The sequence below is a fragment of the Hypanus sabinus genome, chromosome X1 (assembly GCF_030144855.1).
Source record: "Hypanus sabinus isolate sHypSab1 chromosome X1, sHypSab1.hap1, whole genome shotgun sequence".
Classification (NCBI taxonomy): domain Eukaryota; kingdom Metazoa; phylum Chordata; class Chondrichthyes; order Myliobatiformes; family Dasyatidae; genus Hypanus; species Hypanus sabinus.
In genome coordinates this window covers 32,488,722-32,503,090 of record NC_082738.1, presented here as the reverse complement: position 1 = coordinate 32,503,090, position 14,369 = coordinate 32,488,722, and the positions used below count along the sequence as shown (strand labels likewise).

Below are 14,369 nucleotides of genomic sequence, written 5' to 3'. Positions count from 1 at the left end.
CCCTCCACACCTTCCCGTCATACACTCCCGGGGTCAGACACAAGAGTGAATCTCCCTCCACACTGTCCTATCATACACTCCCGGGGTCAGACACAGAGGGAATCTCACTCCACACTGTCCCATCACACACTCCCGGGGTTAGACACAGAGTGAATCTTCCTCCACACTGTCTCATCACACACTCCCGGGGTCAGACACAGAGTGAATCTCCCTCCACACTGTCCCGTCACACACTCCCGGGGTCAGACACCGAGTGAATCTCCCTCCACACAGTCCTATCACACACTCCTAGGATCAGATGCGGGGTGAAACTCACCCCCACCTTTTCAGCCATCAACACATGAACTGCAATAACTGAGTGTATGTCAAAAGCTATGGTGTAGCTGTCTCTCACTGTTCTCTCCCTGCCTTCTCTTCCTCCATCTTCCCTCCTCCCCATTCCCTTTCTCACCTTCTGTCCCCGCCTCCTTACTCTTCATCTCTCCCTCACTCTCCCTGCCTGCTTCCTTCCCTCTTTCCCTCCCTGTGTATGTCTCCCTCCCTTCACCTTGTCTCACGCTGCTGTCCTTCCCATCATCCTAACACACAGACCAGTGCTCCTTGAACAATGGGGGCTGCAGCCACAACTGTACGGTTGCCCCCGGGGAAGGGATCGTCTGCTCGTGCCCCCTGGGGATGGAGCTGGGTGCGGACCGCAAGCAGTGTCAGATCCAGAGCTATTGTGCCAAACACCTCAAGTGCAGCCAGCGCTGCGAGCAGTACAAGACCATTGTCAAGTGCTCCTGCTACCAGGGATGGGCGCTGATGCCTGATGGCAAGAGTTGTGCCAGCAATGGTGAGGATACCCGCTGTCTCCTGGAGGGAGAGGGAGGAAATCAGGGAGGGCAGGGTGATGGGAGGGACGTAGGAAGGGCGAGTGGTGCTGGGTCTGGTTCACAGAGGGGAGAGGGAGGTTGGGAGGGGGAACTGTATTGATTCAGGTGAACATGTGTGTTGGCTGTTGGGAGTGTGGGGAGCACGTTGGAAGAGAAGCGGGGCATAGGGTATGAGGGAGGAGGAGAGTTATGAGGATGTATACTGGTTCATCGGAAGGGGCATGTGGGAGAGAGGGCCGTGGGGGCTGGGGGCGTAGTGGCATTGGGGAGAGGGATACTGGGTCACGTGACCATTGTGTTGAAACGTGCTGCTTTGCAGAAGAGCTCTGCTGCTTCAGGTGAGTATGTGTCATTGTTCACACAAGGGAGGGGTGGAGGGAACAGAGACCCAGGGATAGGGAGATGGGAACTGTACACAGTGCTCCTGGTGTGGGTCTGACCCAGGGATAGGGAGACGGGAACTGTGCATGGTGCTCCCGGTGTGGGTCTGACACGGGTATAGGGAGACGGGAACTGTGCACGGTGCGCCAGGTGTGGGTCTGAACCAGGGACATGGAGGTTGGATTAATCTTTGTGATATATCTCTCCAGATCCTTTCAAGCCGTTTATCATCTTTTCCAATCGGCACGAGATTCGGCGGATCGACCTTCGTAAGGGTGACTTCAGCGTGCTTGTTCCTGGTTTGAGAAATACCATTGCTTTGGACTTTCACCTGAACCAGAGCTCTCTGTACTGGACTGACGTAGTGGAGGATAAGATATACCGGGGGAAGCTCTCTGAGAGTGGAGGTAATTTGTTCCTTCCTCTATCTCAGTCGTCACTCTCTCCTTGTTGTCTTTCTGCCCTTCCCCCTAATTCACTCTCACCCTGCCACTCTGTCTGTCTGTCTTGTCTCTCTCTAAATTCATTATGCTCTCCTCCCCCCCCATCACCCCCTCTCCCCTCCAGTACCTGACTCTCATCCTGTCAGTCTGTCTCTCTCTCACCCCCTCTCTTTCTCAATATAACAATAATTAGTGTGAAGTTAGAGGATTGGGAAGCTTTAAAAACCACCAGAATGGAACTAAAAAAGCCATAAGGAGAAAAAAGATGAAATATGAATGTAAACTGGCCAATAGAAAAGAAGATACCAAATGTTTTTACAGATATATAAAGAATAAAAGATGAGTGTGTGTAACGGATAACTGGAAAATGATGCTGTGGACAAAGAAATGTCAGACGAACTGAAGGAGTATTTTGTGTTAACCTTCACTGTGGAAAATGCTGGCACTTTGATTTAAGTGCTAGGTGTTGAGGCAGAAGTGAGTATAGTTGTCATTACTTGGGAGAAGGTACTTGGGAAACTGAATGGTATGGAGGTAGATAAGTCACCTGGACCAGATAGATTACAGATTACAGGATTTCAGAATCCTGGGGTTCTGAAAGAGGTAGCTGAAGAGATTATGGAGGCGTTAGTAACAATCTTTCATGAATTACGTGATTCTGCAATGGGTCTGGAGGACTGGACTACTGAAAATGTTACTCAGGCCAATTAGCCTGGCTTCAGTGTTTGGGAAGATGTTGGAGTCTATTATTAAGGGTGAAGTTTCAGGGTCCTTGGAGGGACCCGATAAAATAGGCCAAAGTCAGCATGGTTTCTTTAAGAGGAAATCTTGCTTGAAAAATCCATTAGAATTCTTTGAGGAAGTAACAGGCAGGATAGACAAAGGAGTCAGTGGGTGTTGTTTACTTGGATTTTTAGAAGGATTTTCATGAGGCTGCTAAACAAAACCAGAGCCCTTGGTATTACAGGAAAAATACTAGCATGGATTGAAGATTGGCTGATTGGCAGGAGGCAAAGAGTGGGAATGAAGAGAGCCTTTTCTGATTGGATGCCGGTGACTAGTGGTGTTCCCCACGGGTTGGTGTTAGGACCGATTCTTTTCACATTATGTATCACTGATTTGGATGAGGGAATTGATGGTTTTGTGGATGACACAAAGATAGGGCAGGTAGTGTTGAGGAAGTAGACAGGTTATAGAAGGACTGAGACAGATTAGGAGAATAGGGAAAGAAGTGACAGATGGAATACAGTGTCAGAAAGTGTATGGTCATACACTTTGGCTGTAGGAATAAAAGCATAGACATTTTTTCTAAATGGGATAAAATTAAAAAACCAGGGGTGCAAAGGGGCTTGGGAGTCCTTATGGAGGATTCTCTAAAGGTTAACTTTGCAGGTTGAGTTTATGGTAATGCAATGTTAGCATTCATTTTGAGAGGACTAGAATATGAAAGCAAAGATGTGATGGCTTTGTAAGACATTGATCAGATGGCTCTTATGAGTATTATGGGCAGTTTTGGGCCCCTTGTCTAAGAAAGGATGTGCTGACATTGGAGAAGATCCAAAAGAGGTTTACAAGAATGATCCCAGGTATGAAAGGGTTAATGTATGAGGAGTATTTGATGACACTGGGGTTAAAAGAATGGTGGGGGGGAATCTCATTGAAATCTATCAAGTACTGAAAGGCCAATACAGAGTGGATGTACAGAGGATGTTTCTGAAAGTGAGGGAGTCTAGGACCAGAGAATAGGGGGGGGTGTCCATTTAGAACGGGGGTGAGGAGAAATGTCTTTAGCCAGAGGGTGGTGAATCTGTGGAATTCTTTGCCACATACAGTTGTCTAGGCCAAGTCATTTGGTATAATTAAGGCAGAGGATGATAGTTCTTGATTAGTAAGGACATCAAAGGTTACGGGAAGAAGGCGAGTGATTGGAGTTGAGAGGAAATGGTTAAATGGCAGTTTAGACTTGTTGGGCCAAATGGTCTGATTCTGCTCTTATGACTCACGGTTGTACAGTTTCACAATAAACACAACTTTGACTTTGTACAATTTTATAATTCTCTATAAGGTCACCCCTCAGCCTCCTATCACAGCCTGTTCAACCTTTCCCCATCACTCAGGCCCTAAAGGTCCCAGAAAACAAGCAGATTCCAGAATATCAGAGTAAATTCATTGCAACAACAATGGTTACAAGGAGAATGAAGATGACAGGGATAACAAATCAGCCATGATGGAATGGCAGAACAGACTTGTTGGACTGAATGGCCTGATCCTGCTTCTGTATCTTATGGTCTTAAAATTGCTACAAGTTAAAAGGATAATAGAGCAATAGTTAATAGAGCAATTATAAAAGGAACAATGAGGCATGGGTTCATCGACTGTTCAGAAATCAGATTGCGGAGAAGTTGTTTCTGAATCACTGAGTGTGATTCTTCAGACTCCTACACTACCTCTCTGATTGTAATACTGAGAAGCGGGCATGGCCTGGATAGTGTGGGTCCCTGTTGATGGATGCCTTCTTCTTGAGACCCGATCTATCAAAGATGTCCTCGATGGTGAGGAGGTTTGTACCCGTGTTGGAGCTGCTTGAGTCTACAACCCACTGCAGCCTCTTGTGATACTGTGCATTGGAGACTCCACACAAGTTGATGATGCAACCGGTCAGAAGGGAGACTCTTAAAGACCCATGAGGGAGGTCGATAATGCATGTGAAAGGCCTTTCCCACTGAGATTCCTAAACAGAAGCAAGTCAACTGACCCCAAAAGCCCCAGTCACAAACACAGACTGACTGCTGACTCGTTTTATTTTCCTCTCCCACAGATCTGCCCTGGAAGATGGATGCACGGTCGGGAGACCAGAGCATTGCAGGAAAGGGCGTGTCATCACGAGGTGCGAGAAATTGTGATGCTTTCATTATACTTCCACTCCCCCTCTCAATCTACTCCTTTCTCAATCCACTCTACCCTCTTACACTTCCCTCATCTCCTAACTCTGCTATTCCCTTACTCCCCTCTCTTCGGCTCCTCCTCCTGTATCCTTAATCCCATTTTACCCCACCTCACCTTTCTCCCTCAATCCCTCTCCCTTCTTCCACGTTCCTCTTTTGCCACCCTCTCTCTGCCACTCCCATGTTTCTCTCTGTCCCCCACTCTTCTCCATGACTCCCCAATCCTCCACTCCCCTTTTCACCAACCTCACACTACCCACCCACCTGCTCATCCCTCCTCACTTGCTCTCACTTCTTCTGCTCTCTGTTCTCCCTCTCCCCCCCCCCCCCCCCCCCCATTATCTGCTCCTTCCATTTACTGCTGATTCTCTGTGCTCCAAACCGTTATCTGGGTTGAGGGTGAAGTTTACTGCTGGGTGTGGGGGGGAGGGTGGATTTCATGGTTCCCTGATGAAAGTGACTCTCCCCTTCACCATTCCTCTGCAGCTTTGAGCAGCGTGGAGGTGGTGGTTCAGTACGGCCTGGCCACCCCCGAGGGTCTGGCCGTGGACTGGATTGCAGGCAACATCTACTGGGTGGAGAGCAACCTGGACCAGATCGAGGTGGCTAAGCTGGACGGCTCAATGCGCACCACCCTCATTGCCGGCGACATTGAGCACCCCCGGGCCATTGCTTTGGATCCCCGGGATGGGTAAGTCACAACTGCACCCCTCCCCCCCAATGCCCCGGTTCCTCCTTAGAGCCTAGAACTTTTGTGGCTCTCAGGCACAGTGAGGTCACGATAGGCTTGTTCCTCTTCACAGAGTGTTTCCCAGGTTGGGGGGTGGTGGGTGGCCTACGGATTAGTGTTGTTGAGTCTGGATAGTTTGAGTTTTAAGGAGAGAATGGACAGGCTGGACTTTTCTTCCCCTAGAGCGAAGGAGACTGTGGGCTGACCAGATGGAGGCTTATAAAATGAAAAGGGACGTAGATAGGGTGGACAGTCAAATATCTTCCCAGGGTAGGGGGCACAAGTTTAAGGTGAGAGGGGAGAGAGTAAAAGGGGATTCTGATTCTGCCAGAGGGTTTGGTAGAGGGGATACAATTACAATGTTTAAAATACACTTGGTTGTGAATTTGCATGAGAAAGGTCAAATGGGACTGGCTTGGGTGATTTGAGCCAAAGGGCGTATTTCCATGTTATGGAATTGTTTGATTCACTGATAGACAAATCTTCACAGAGTTGTTTACAGAGAAAGCTCCAATAATTCTGATCCGGGTTTCTCTATATATCTAGATTATTCCCTATTAATACCCAAACACACTTTTAAATCACTGCTTTTTTTAAAGATATTATGTTGCAGTATAATACATGCTTCAGTGAATCTCATGAGATAAAAGGGAGCGGGAAATGGGCACCTGTGGGTTAAAATGGAGTGGGAAACAGGGCAATAGTGGGTTTAAAGCAATCAGGAAACTAGGTCCAGGTGCGTTTAAAGGGAGCGGAAAATGGGGCCCAGGTGGGTTTAAAGGAAACGGGAAAGAAGATTTGGGTGTGTTTAAAGGCAGTGGGAAACAGGATGCTGATACATTTAAATGGAGTGGGAAATGAGGTCCTGGTGGGTTTTAAAAGGGTAGTAAACAGAATCCCAGTGGGTTTAGAGGGACCCTGACACCATTTCCCATTACATTTAAAGGGTGCAGTATATGGGGTTCCTGTGGGTTTAAAGGAAGTGGAAAACGGGGTCCCTCTGGGTCTAAAAGGATTGTAAAAACAGTGCCCTGGTGGGTTTTATTTGCTGAAAAAGAAGAGTATGATCCAAGAAGAGAAACAATAAAGGAATTTTTTTACAGAATTAACTTCTAAGGAGACCCATGATGGGTAATCTTTACGATAAATATATTAAGACCAAAAAGTAATATTCCTTAGATTGGCAGCCTAATAGTAAAACCTAAAATTGGGTAGAGCTAATCCACCCATCTCTTTATTTCTTTGTAGGTAAACTTTACTTAAACGAGCTTGTTTCTTATTCCAAATATAAGATGTTAAAGTTAAATCTAAAGAATCAAAGTAGGTCTTAGGAATAAGACCTTTTTTCAAAGGATGGAAGGGTATACATTTTCACTCACCCTCCCAATCTTGATCGAGAGGCATCTCTATCCTGATCAGAATGTATCCTTTATTCAACATAATGTAATTTCTGATACAAATGGCCGTTTTGTTATTGTTTCCGGTAGTCTTGAGAATAAACTAATGGTATTTGCGAATGTATACACTCCAAATACAGATGACTCCTTGTTCTTTGAAAGTTTTTTCTCTTTTCTGCCTGATTTGAATCGGTATTCCTTAGTGATGGGTGGAGATTTTAATTTTTGGCTTGAGCCTATATTAGACCACTCTTCAAGTAAAACCCCTGTCACTAATAAATCAGTCCTACTTTTTAAATCCTTTCTATTTCAATGTGGTATTCTCGATGTGTGGCGTTTTTTGCACCCTCAAGAAAAGGAATATTCATATTTCTCTCAGGTTCATCATATGTACTCTCGGATTGACTACTTCTTCATAGATAGAAACTTGCTTCCACTGGTTTGATCCTGTGATTATAAGGAGATTGCTTTGTCTGATCATGCACCTGTGCTTCTGGCTTTAAGATTACCTGTTTATTCTGTATCAAATAGAAGTTGGCGTTGTTACGTATCCCGTAACTGGAGAACTTACCAGCAAAGATAGAGAGGTCCGTTGAAGTCTGATGTCACTATTTTCAAACGTTTTTATTTATAAAGGGGCACAAAAGTAAGGTTAATACAAACATTCAGATAATGCACGTCGTCAATACTCAATCTAAAGCGCGGGTATAGTAATAATCATCATTAAGAAATGAGCTCTTTGTTGTCTAGGGGATAATATATTGTCCGTTGGAAATATAAAAGTCACTCAGAAGTCTGCAGGCTTCAGCCTTTTGGGAATCGCTGGGTTTCACGTGGTGCGACAGAGAGAGAGAGATTGGTGAGAAAAGTAAAGACTTGCCGGGTCTTTATGAAGCATCCGTTGAATCAGGGGAGCATTGGTTCCCCGTGGTGAGTTCGAAGTCCTTTTCGGTGTTATCAGCCACCCGCTCCCCAGGCCAAGGAGAGGCGGAACGCACGTGGCTTTGTAGGGCTTCCCGCTAACACGGGAGCACTGAGTGATGGTGTCCTTCTGGTGCGTCGCTGGGGTACCGCCTCCTGCAGTCCCCTTTTATCTTGACTTGCAGAGTTGTAGATGTCCATCAACGTAGGGTGATGCAATCCCCACCCCCTCATTGCCCGAGGGTGTCCATATCCATGGTAGCTGTCACGTAGCAGGGACATGCACTTCACACAGGTGTCTCTAAGAACAATGGCCAAAACTGTTGCATTGTCTCTCATTTCCTGAGTTCCAGACCCGAATTAATAGTGATCTTGCGATTCTCCGGAAGGAGGGGGCTGCTCCCGCCCCTTCGGTCCCTCAGAGCTGTGGTTCATTCATAACAGCATTTTAAATGTTATCTGATAAAAATTTTCTAAAGTTTTTGGGAAATCATATTACTTTTTTCTTTAAAGAAAATTTTAAAGGAGATACTGCTGGTACCATAGTCTGGGATACTTTTAAAGCATATATTCGTGGACAAATTATCTTTTACTCTGCCTACATAAAGAAAAAAGCTGACAAGGAATGGTCTGACTTAGCAGTGATATTAAAAGATCTTGATTGAAAGTATGCCCTATCTCCAGATCCAAGTATATATAATAAGTGGATGGAAATCCAATCCAAATATAATCTTTTGCTGACTCACCCAATTGAATGACAGCTGTTGAGAGATAAAACTCAATTCTACATTCACGGGGCTAGAACAGGTAGATTATTAGCGAATCGCTTAAAATCTTTTACAGTTAATCGTCAAATCACAGAAATTTTTAAAGATAATGGTACTAAGATATCCAGCCACTCTGAAATTAACAACGTATTTAAAGACTTTTACCTTAAGTTGTATCAGTCTGACTCTTCTTCAGATGATACCTATATGAATGCTTTTTTCAGTAATATCAACATTCCTACATTGTCTGCTGATAGTCTAATACAGTTAGATCAGCCTATTTCCAATGAAGAAGTGGCTGAGGCTATATGTGCTTTACATTCTGGTAAGACCCCAGGACCTGATGGCTTTCCTGGGGAATTTTATAAAACTTTCAATACGTTACTTACACCTTATTTATCTTCTGTTTTATCAGAGTCCTTTAAATCGGGTAAACCCCCTCAATCTTTTTATGAAGCTTTTATTTCTCTTATTCTTAAAAAAAATAAAAATCCAGCTGTATGTTCTTCACACAGACTGATTTCTTTATTAAATGTTGATGCAAAAATTTTATCAAAAGTCTTATCTCGAAGACTTGAAAATATTTTACCATCTATGATATCACATGACCAGACAGGATTTATTAAAAACCGTTACTCACATTTTAATATACGTAGTTTATTGAATGTGATATATTCACCATCCAAAAAAGATCAGAGTGTGTATTATCCTTAGATGCAGAAAAAGCCTTCAATAGGATTGAGTGGAATTATCTTTTTAAGACCTTAGAAAAGTTTAATTTTGGGCCTAATTTTATTCGTTGGGTTAAATTAATTTACTTGTCTCCTACTGCTCAGGTTATTACTAACTCTTAAATTTCTAAGCCCTTTAAATTACAGCGGGGAACTAGACAAGATTGCCCTCTTCGTCCTTTACTTTTTGCTTTAGCTATAGAACCCTTAGCAATAGCATTTCGAGAATCTAAGGACATTTCTGGTATACTAAGGGAAGGTATGACTCATAAAATTTCGTTATACGCTGATGATATTTTACTTTTTAATCTCTAACACTGAAACTTCTTTACCTTCGATTCTTTCTTTAATTTCCCAGTTTAGTTATTTTTCATGATATCAGCTGAACTTACATAAAAGTGAGCTGTTTCCTTTAAATGACCTATTGTCATCAAATGCCAGATTTCCATTCCAAGTTGTCACAAATCAATTTACATACCTAGGTGTAACAATTACTAAAAACTTCAAGTATTTAAAGAAAACTTAAACTCTTTATTGAATTATGTGAAAAAGACGCTTTCTAAATGGTCTGCTCTTTCTTTATCCCTAATTGGCTGAATTAATTTGATTAAAATGAAGATTCTTCTTAAATTTTTATATCTTTTTCAGGCATTACCTATTTTTATTCCTAAGCCCTGGTGGGTTTAAACGGAGTTGAAGACAGGGTCCTGGTGTATTTAAAGGGAGTGGGTAATGGGTTGACGATGGGTTTAAAGGGAGCAGGAAATGGGGTCCTGCTGGGTTTAAAGGGGGCGGGCAACAGGGCCCAAGTGGTTTTCAAAGGAGTTGGAAAGGTAGGGTTAAAGAGAGTGGGAAATGTGGTTCCGGTGGGTGTAAAGGGAGCGAGAAATGAGACCACGGTCGTTTTAAAATGAGCCACAAGTGGAGTCCCTGTGGGTTTAAAAGGAATGGAAAAGTGGGGCCCTGGTGGGTTTAAAACAGGGTCCAGATGGGTTTAAACAGAGCAAGAAACAGCGTCCTGGTAGATTTAAATGGAGCGGGTAATGGGTTCCCAGTGGGTTTAATCTAGTATAATTAACTTTCCAATGAGTCTGTGAGGTTGAGTGGAATAGGAAATTAAGAGGAGCTGGGAACAGGATCAAGGTCTTTTCTGCCTAGGGTTGGAGAGTCCAAAACTGGGCAGCACAGGTTTAAGGAGACCTGGAGGGACAGCTTTTACACTCAGAGTTTTAGCATAGACTGGTTGGTCCAAAAGTCCAGTTTCCATGCTGTGACCCTGTTGTCTGTGTTGGCAGGCATATCAGAAAACACTTGGGATCCTGAAGTTATCAATGCATATAGATAAGCTGATAACTTGAATTTGGCATCCTGTTTAGCATATATGTGGTCAGCCAAAATGGCCCATATCTATGATGTACTGTTTTGTATTTCAATCAAACAAGCCTGTTTGAAATCCCTGACTCTGATTTGAAATGCACTGGGACGGACTGTTTCCTGTTTGATGATGGTATCATGCAGTATCTCAAGTGCTTGGTTGCATTTGACCACTGGTAGTATGTAAACTGTGGGCAGGATTATGGAGGAGGTCTCTATTGGTAAATAGAACAGGTGGCATTTCATCGTTTGGTGTTCAAGGTCAGGGGAGCACGCGTCCAAAAAATTGCCACATCAGAGCACCACCGAGAGTTTATCATGAAGCACACACCTTCACCTTTTGCCTTTTCTGAATCAACAGTTTGGTCCATCTTGTGTATCGAGAAGCCTTCGGATCTGATCACACTATCTGGTGTACTTGAGTAATCCACGCCTCAGTAAAGCACAGAACACGATTCCTCAATTCCTGACAATATAGCGCTTTTGCCCTTCAGTTCCCACTGACTGCACATTCACTAAGAAGATGCTAGGTAGAGGGGGCCTCAGTCCTCTGCATTGCAGCCAGGGTTGGAGTCAACCCCCCCGTCTTGCTTCTGGCCGTGGTGATGAACTTTTGTCCACTTAAAGGTGCTGCACCTGCTTGCTTGAGAGTTAAGCCCACTAAGTACTTCAGGAGATCGTGTAATTTATAGTTTATTAAGTCAATTTAAAAGTACATTGCTGAAAGGGGAATTACTATACATGGTGCAGATTGCTGTGAGATTAATTCAGAAGAGGTATATGCTCTGACCAATCAAGAATCTATTAACCTCTGTCTTAAATATACATAAGGACTAGGACTCTACAGCTGCCTGTGGCAAAGAATTCCACAGATTCACCACTCTCTGCCTGAGGAAGTTCCTCCTCATCTACATTCTAAAAGGATGCCCCTCTATTCTGAGGCTGTGTCCTCTGGTCTTGCACTTTCCCATCATAGGAATCATCCTCTCCACATCTAGGCCTTTCACCGTTCAATGGGTTTTAATGAGGTCACCCTCATTCTTCTAAATTCTAGAGAATACAGACCCAAAGCCATCAAATGCTCTTCATATGACAAGCCATTCAATCCTGGAATCATTTTTGTGAGCCTCCTTTGAACCCTCACCAGTTTCAGCACATCCTTTCTAAGATAAGGGGCCCAAAACTGCTCACTATATTCCAAGTGAGACCTTACCAGTGCTTTATAAACTCTCAACATCACATTCTTGCTCTTATATTCTAGTCCTCCTGAAATGAATGCTAGCATCGCATTTGCCTTCCTCACCACAGACTCATCTTGCAAATTAACCTTTAGGGAATCCAACAAGAGGACTCCTAAGCCCCTTTGCACCTTTTTTTTTAAATGTTCCTCTCCATTTAGAAAAGAGTCACCCCTTCAATTCTGCTACCAAAGTGCATGACCATACGCTTCTCGGCACTGTATTCCATCTGTCATTTCTTTGCCCATTCTCCTTGTCTTAAGTCCTTCTGTGGCCTCTCTACTTCCTCATAACTACCTGTCCCTCCAGCTATCTTCATATCATTTGCAAACTTTGCAACAAAGCCATCAATTCCGTCATCCAAATCATTGACATATAATGTAAAAAGAATTGGTCCCAACACAAACCCATGTGGAACACCACTAGTCACCGGCAGCAACCAGAAAAGACTCATTTATTCCCACTCTTTGCCTCCTGCCAATCAACCACTGTTTTACCCATGCTAGAATATTTCCTGCAATACTCTGGACTCGTAGCTTGTTAAGCAGCCTCATGTGTGGCACCTTGTCAAAGGCCCTTTGAAAATCCAAGTAGACAACATCAACCAATTCTCTTTTGTCTAATCGGTTTGTTATTTTTTCAAGTAATTCCACCAGATTGGTCAGGCAAGATTTTCCCTTGAGGAAACAATGCTGTCTACAGCCTCATTTATCAGGTACCTCCAAGTATCCCAGAACCACATTTTTAACAATCGACTCCAGCATCTTCCCACCACTGAGGTCAGACTACCTGGCCTATAATTTCCTTTCTACTGCCTTCTTGAAGAGTGGAGTGACATTTGCAATCTTCCAGTCTTCCAAAACCTTTCCAGAATCTAGTAATTCTTGGAAGATCATTACTAATGCTTCCACAATCTCTTCAGCTACTTCTTTCAGAATCCTGGAGTGTAGACCAGCTGCTCCAAGTGACTTACCTACCTTCAGACCTTTCAGTTTCCCAAGAACCTTCTCCCCAGTAATGGTAACTTCACACACTTCTGCCCCCTGACATCTGGAACTTCCACCTTAGTGTTAGTGTCTTCCATAGTGAGGACTGATGCAAAATATTTATTCATTTTGTCTGCCATTTCCTTGTCCCTCATTACTTCCTTTCCAGTGGTCCGATATCCACTCTCACCTCTCTTAAGCTGAAACTTTTGGTATCCTCTTTAATATTGGCTAGCCTGCTTTTGTGTTCCATCTTTACCTTCTTAATTACTTTTTTAGTTTATTTCTGTTGGTTTTTTACAAGTTTCCTGATCCTGTAATTTCCCACTAATTTTTTTCTCTATTATAAGTTCTCTCTTCGACTTTTATGTTGAGAAATGTACAGTTGTTGGAGAACAAGATTAAGGACCTAAGGGCAAGAATGCTGTATCAGAGGGAAGTGAGGAATTGCTGCGTTCTGTGTTTCAAGGAGATATAGCTAAATCAGGATTAATGAGGGCGTTTTGATGCACTGAATGGACTGGAGTGCCGATTTAGAGAATGCAAAAGGTGGGGGTCTGTGTTTCATGATAATCTCTCTGTGGTGCTCGGGCACAGCGGTCTTGTCACACCTTTGTTCCCCTGACCTGGAGCATCTAACAATTAAGTGCTGACTGTTCCAACTTATCAAGAGAGTTCTTCGTGATCCTGACTGCAGTTTGTATACTGCCAGAGGCCAATGTTAAGCAGGCACTCGTGGTACTGTGTGCCCCCATCAGCAAACAAGAAACAGACTACCCCAACGGCTTTCAAATCATTGTCGGGGACTTCAATCAGGTTTGTTTAAAGAAATTTCTGTCCAGTTATATCATCTACAGCACCAGTGGTCCCAACACACTCAACCACTTCTATACTACTGGAATACCTAGCGTTCCATCCCAGACTGCATTTTGGTAAATCAGATCACTTGGCTGTCCTTCTATGCTTGCTTTGACTGTCAGAACATGGAGGTACCATCATGAACTCCCACACCCCCTGATCCTGCGATTTCAGTCTCTTGAGGCCAACAAGAGAATCCTTCAGGAGGGTGAACCCAGGGAAAGCTTCCAAACCGGATGGGGTACCTGGCCAAGTACTAAAGACCTGTTCTGATCAACAGCTGGAGTGTTCACTGAGATCTTTAACCTTTCGCTTCCACAGACTGAGGTACCCACCTGCTTCAAGCAGGCTTCAATTATTCTGGTGTTTAAGAAGGACGTGGTGACCTGCATCAATGACTATTGCCCAGTAGCACTTACATCCACAGTGATGAAGTGTTTTCAGAGGTTGCTGATGAAACATATTAACTCCTGCCTGACTTAGATCCACTCCAATTTGCCTACCAGGGCAACAGGTCCACAGCGGACGCCATCTCATCGGCTCTTCACTCAACCCTGGAACACCTGGACAGCAAAGATGCATACATCAGGATGCTCTATATCGACTACAGCTCAACATTCAGTACCATCATTTCCTCAAAACTAATCAATACGCTTCAAGACCTAAGCCTCAATGCCTCCTTGTGCAAATAGATCTTTGATTTCCTCACTCACTGTTGTGCCA

General features: G+C 43.9%; 1 protein-coding gene across 1 annotated transcript in view; it reads left to right on the top strand.

Annotated features, from left to right (window-relative positions):
- The window catches only part of LOC132384773 (low-density lipoprotein receptor-related protein 1-like), a 337,602-nt gene that overhangs the window by 216,386 nt on the left and 106,847 nt on the right, over window positions 1-14,369 (top strand). The window contains 4 exon segments of the mRNA XM_059956253.1: window positions 590-835; window positions 1,466-1,663; window positions 4,518-4,586; window positions 5,131-5,335. Of these exon segments, the coding sequence (XP_059812236.1) occupies window positions 590-835; window positions 1,466-1,663; window positions 4,518-4,586; window positions 5,131-5,335 (718 nt within the window).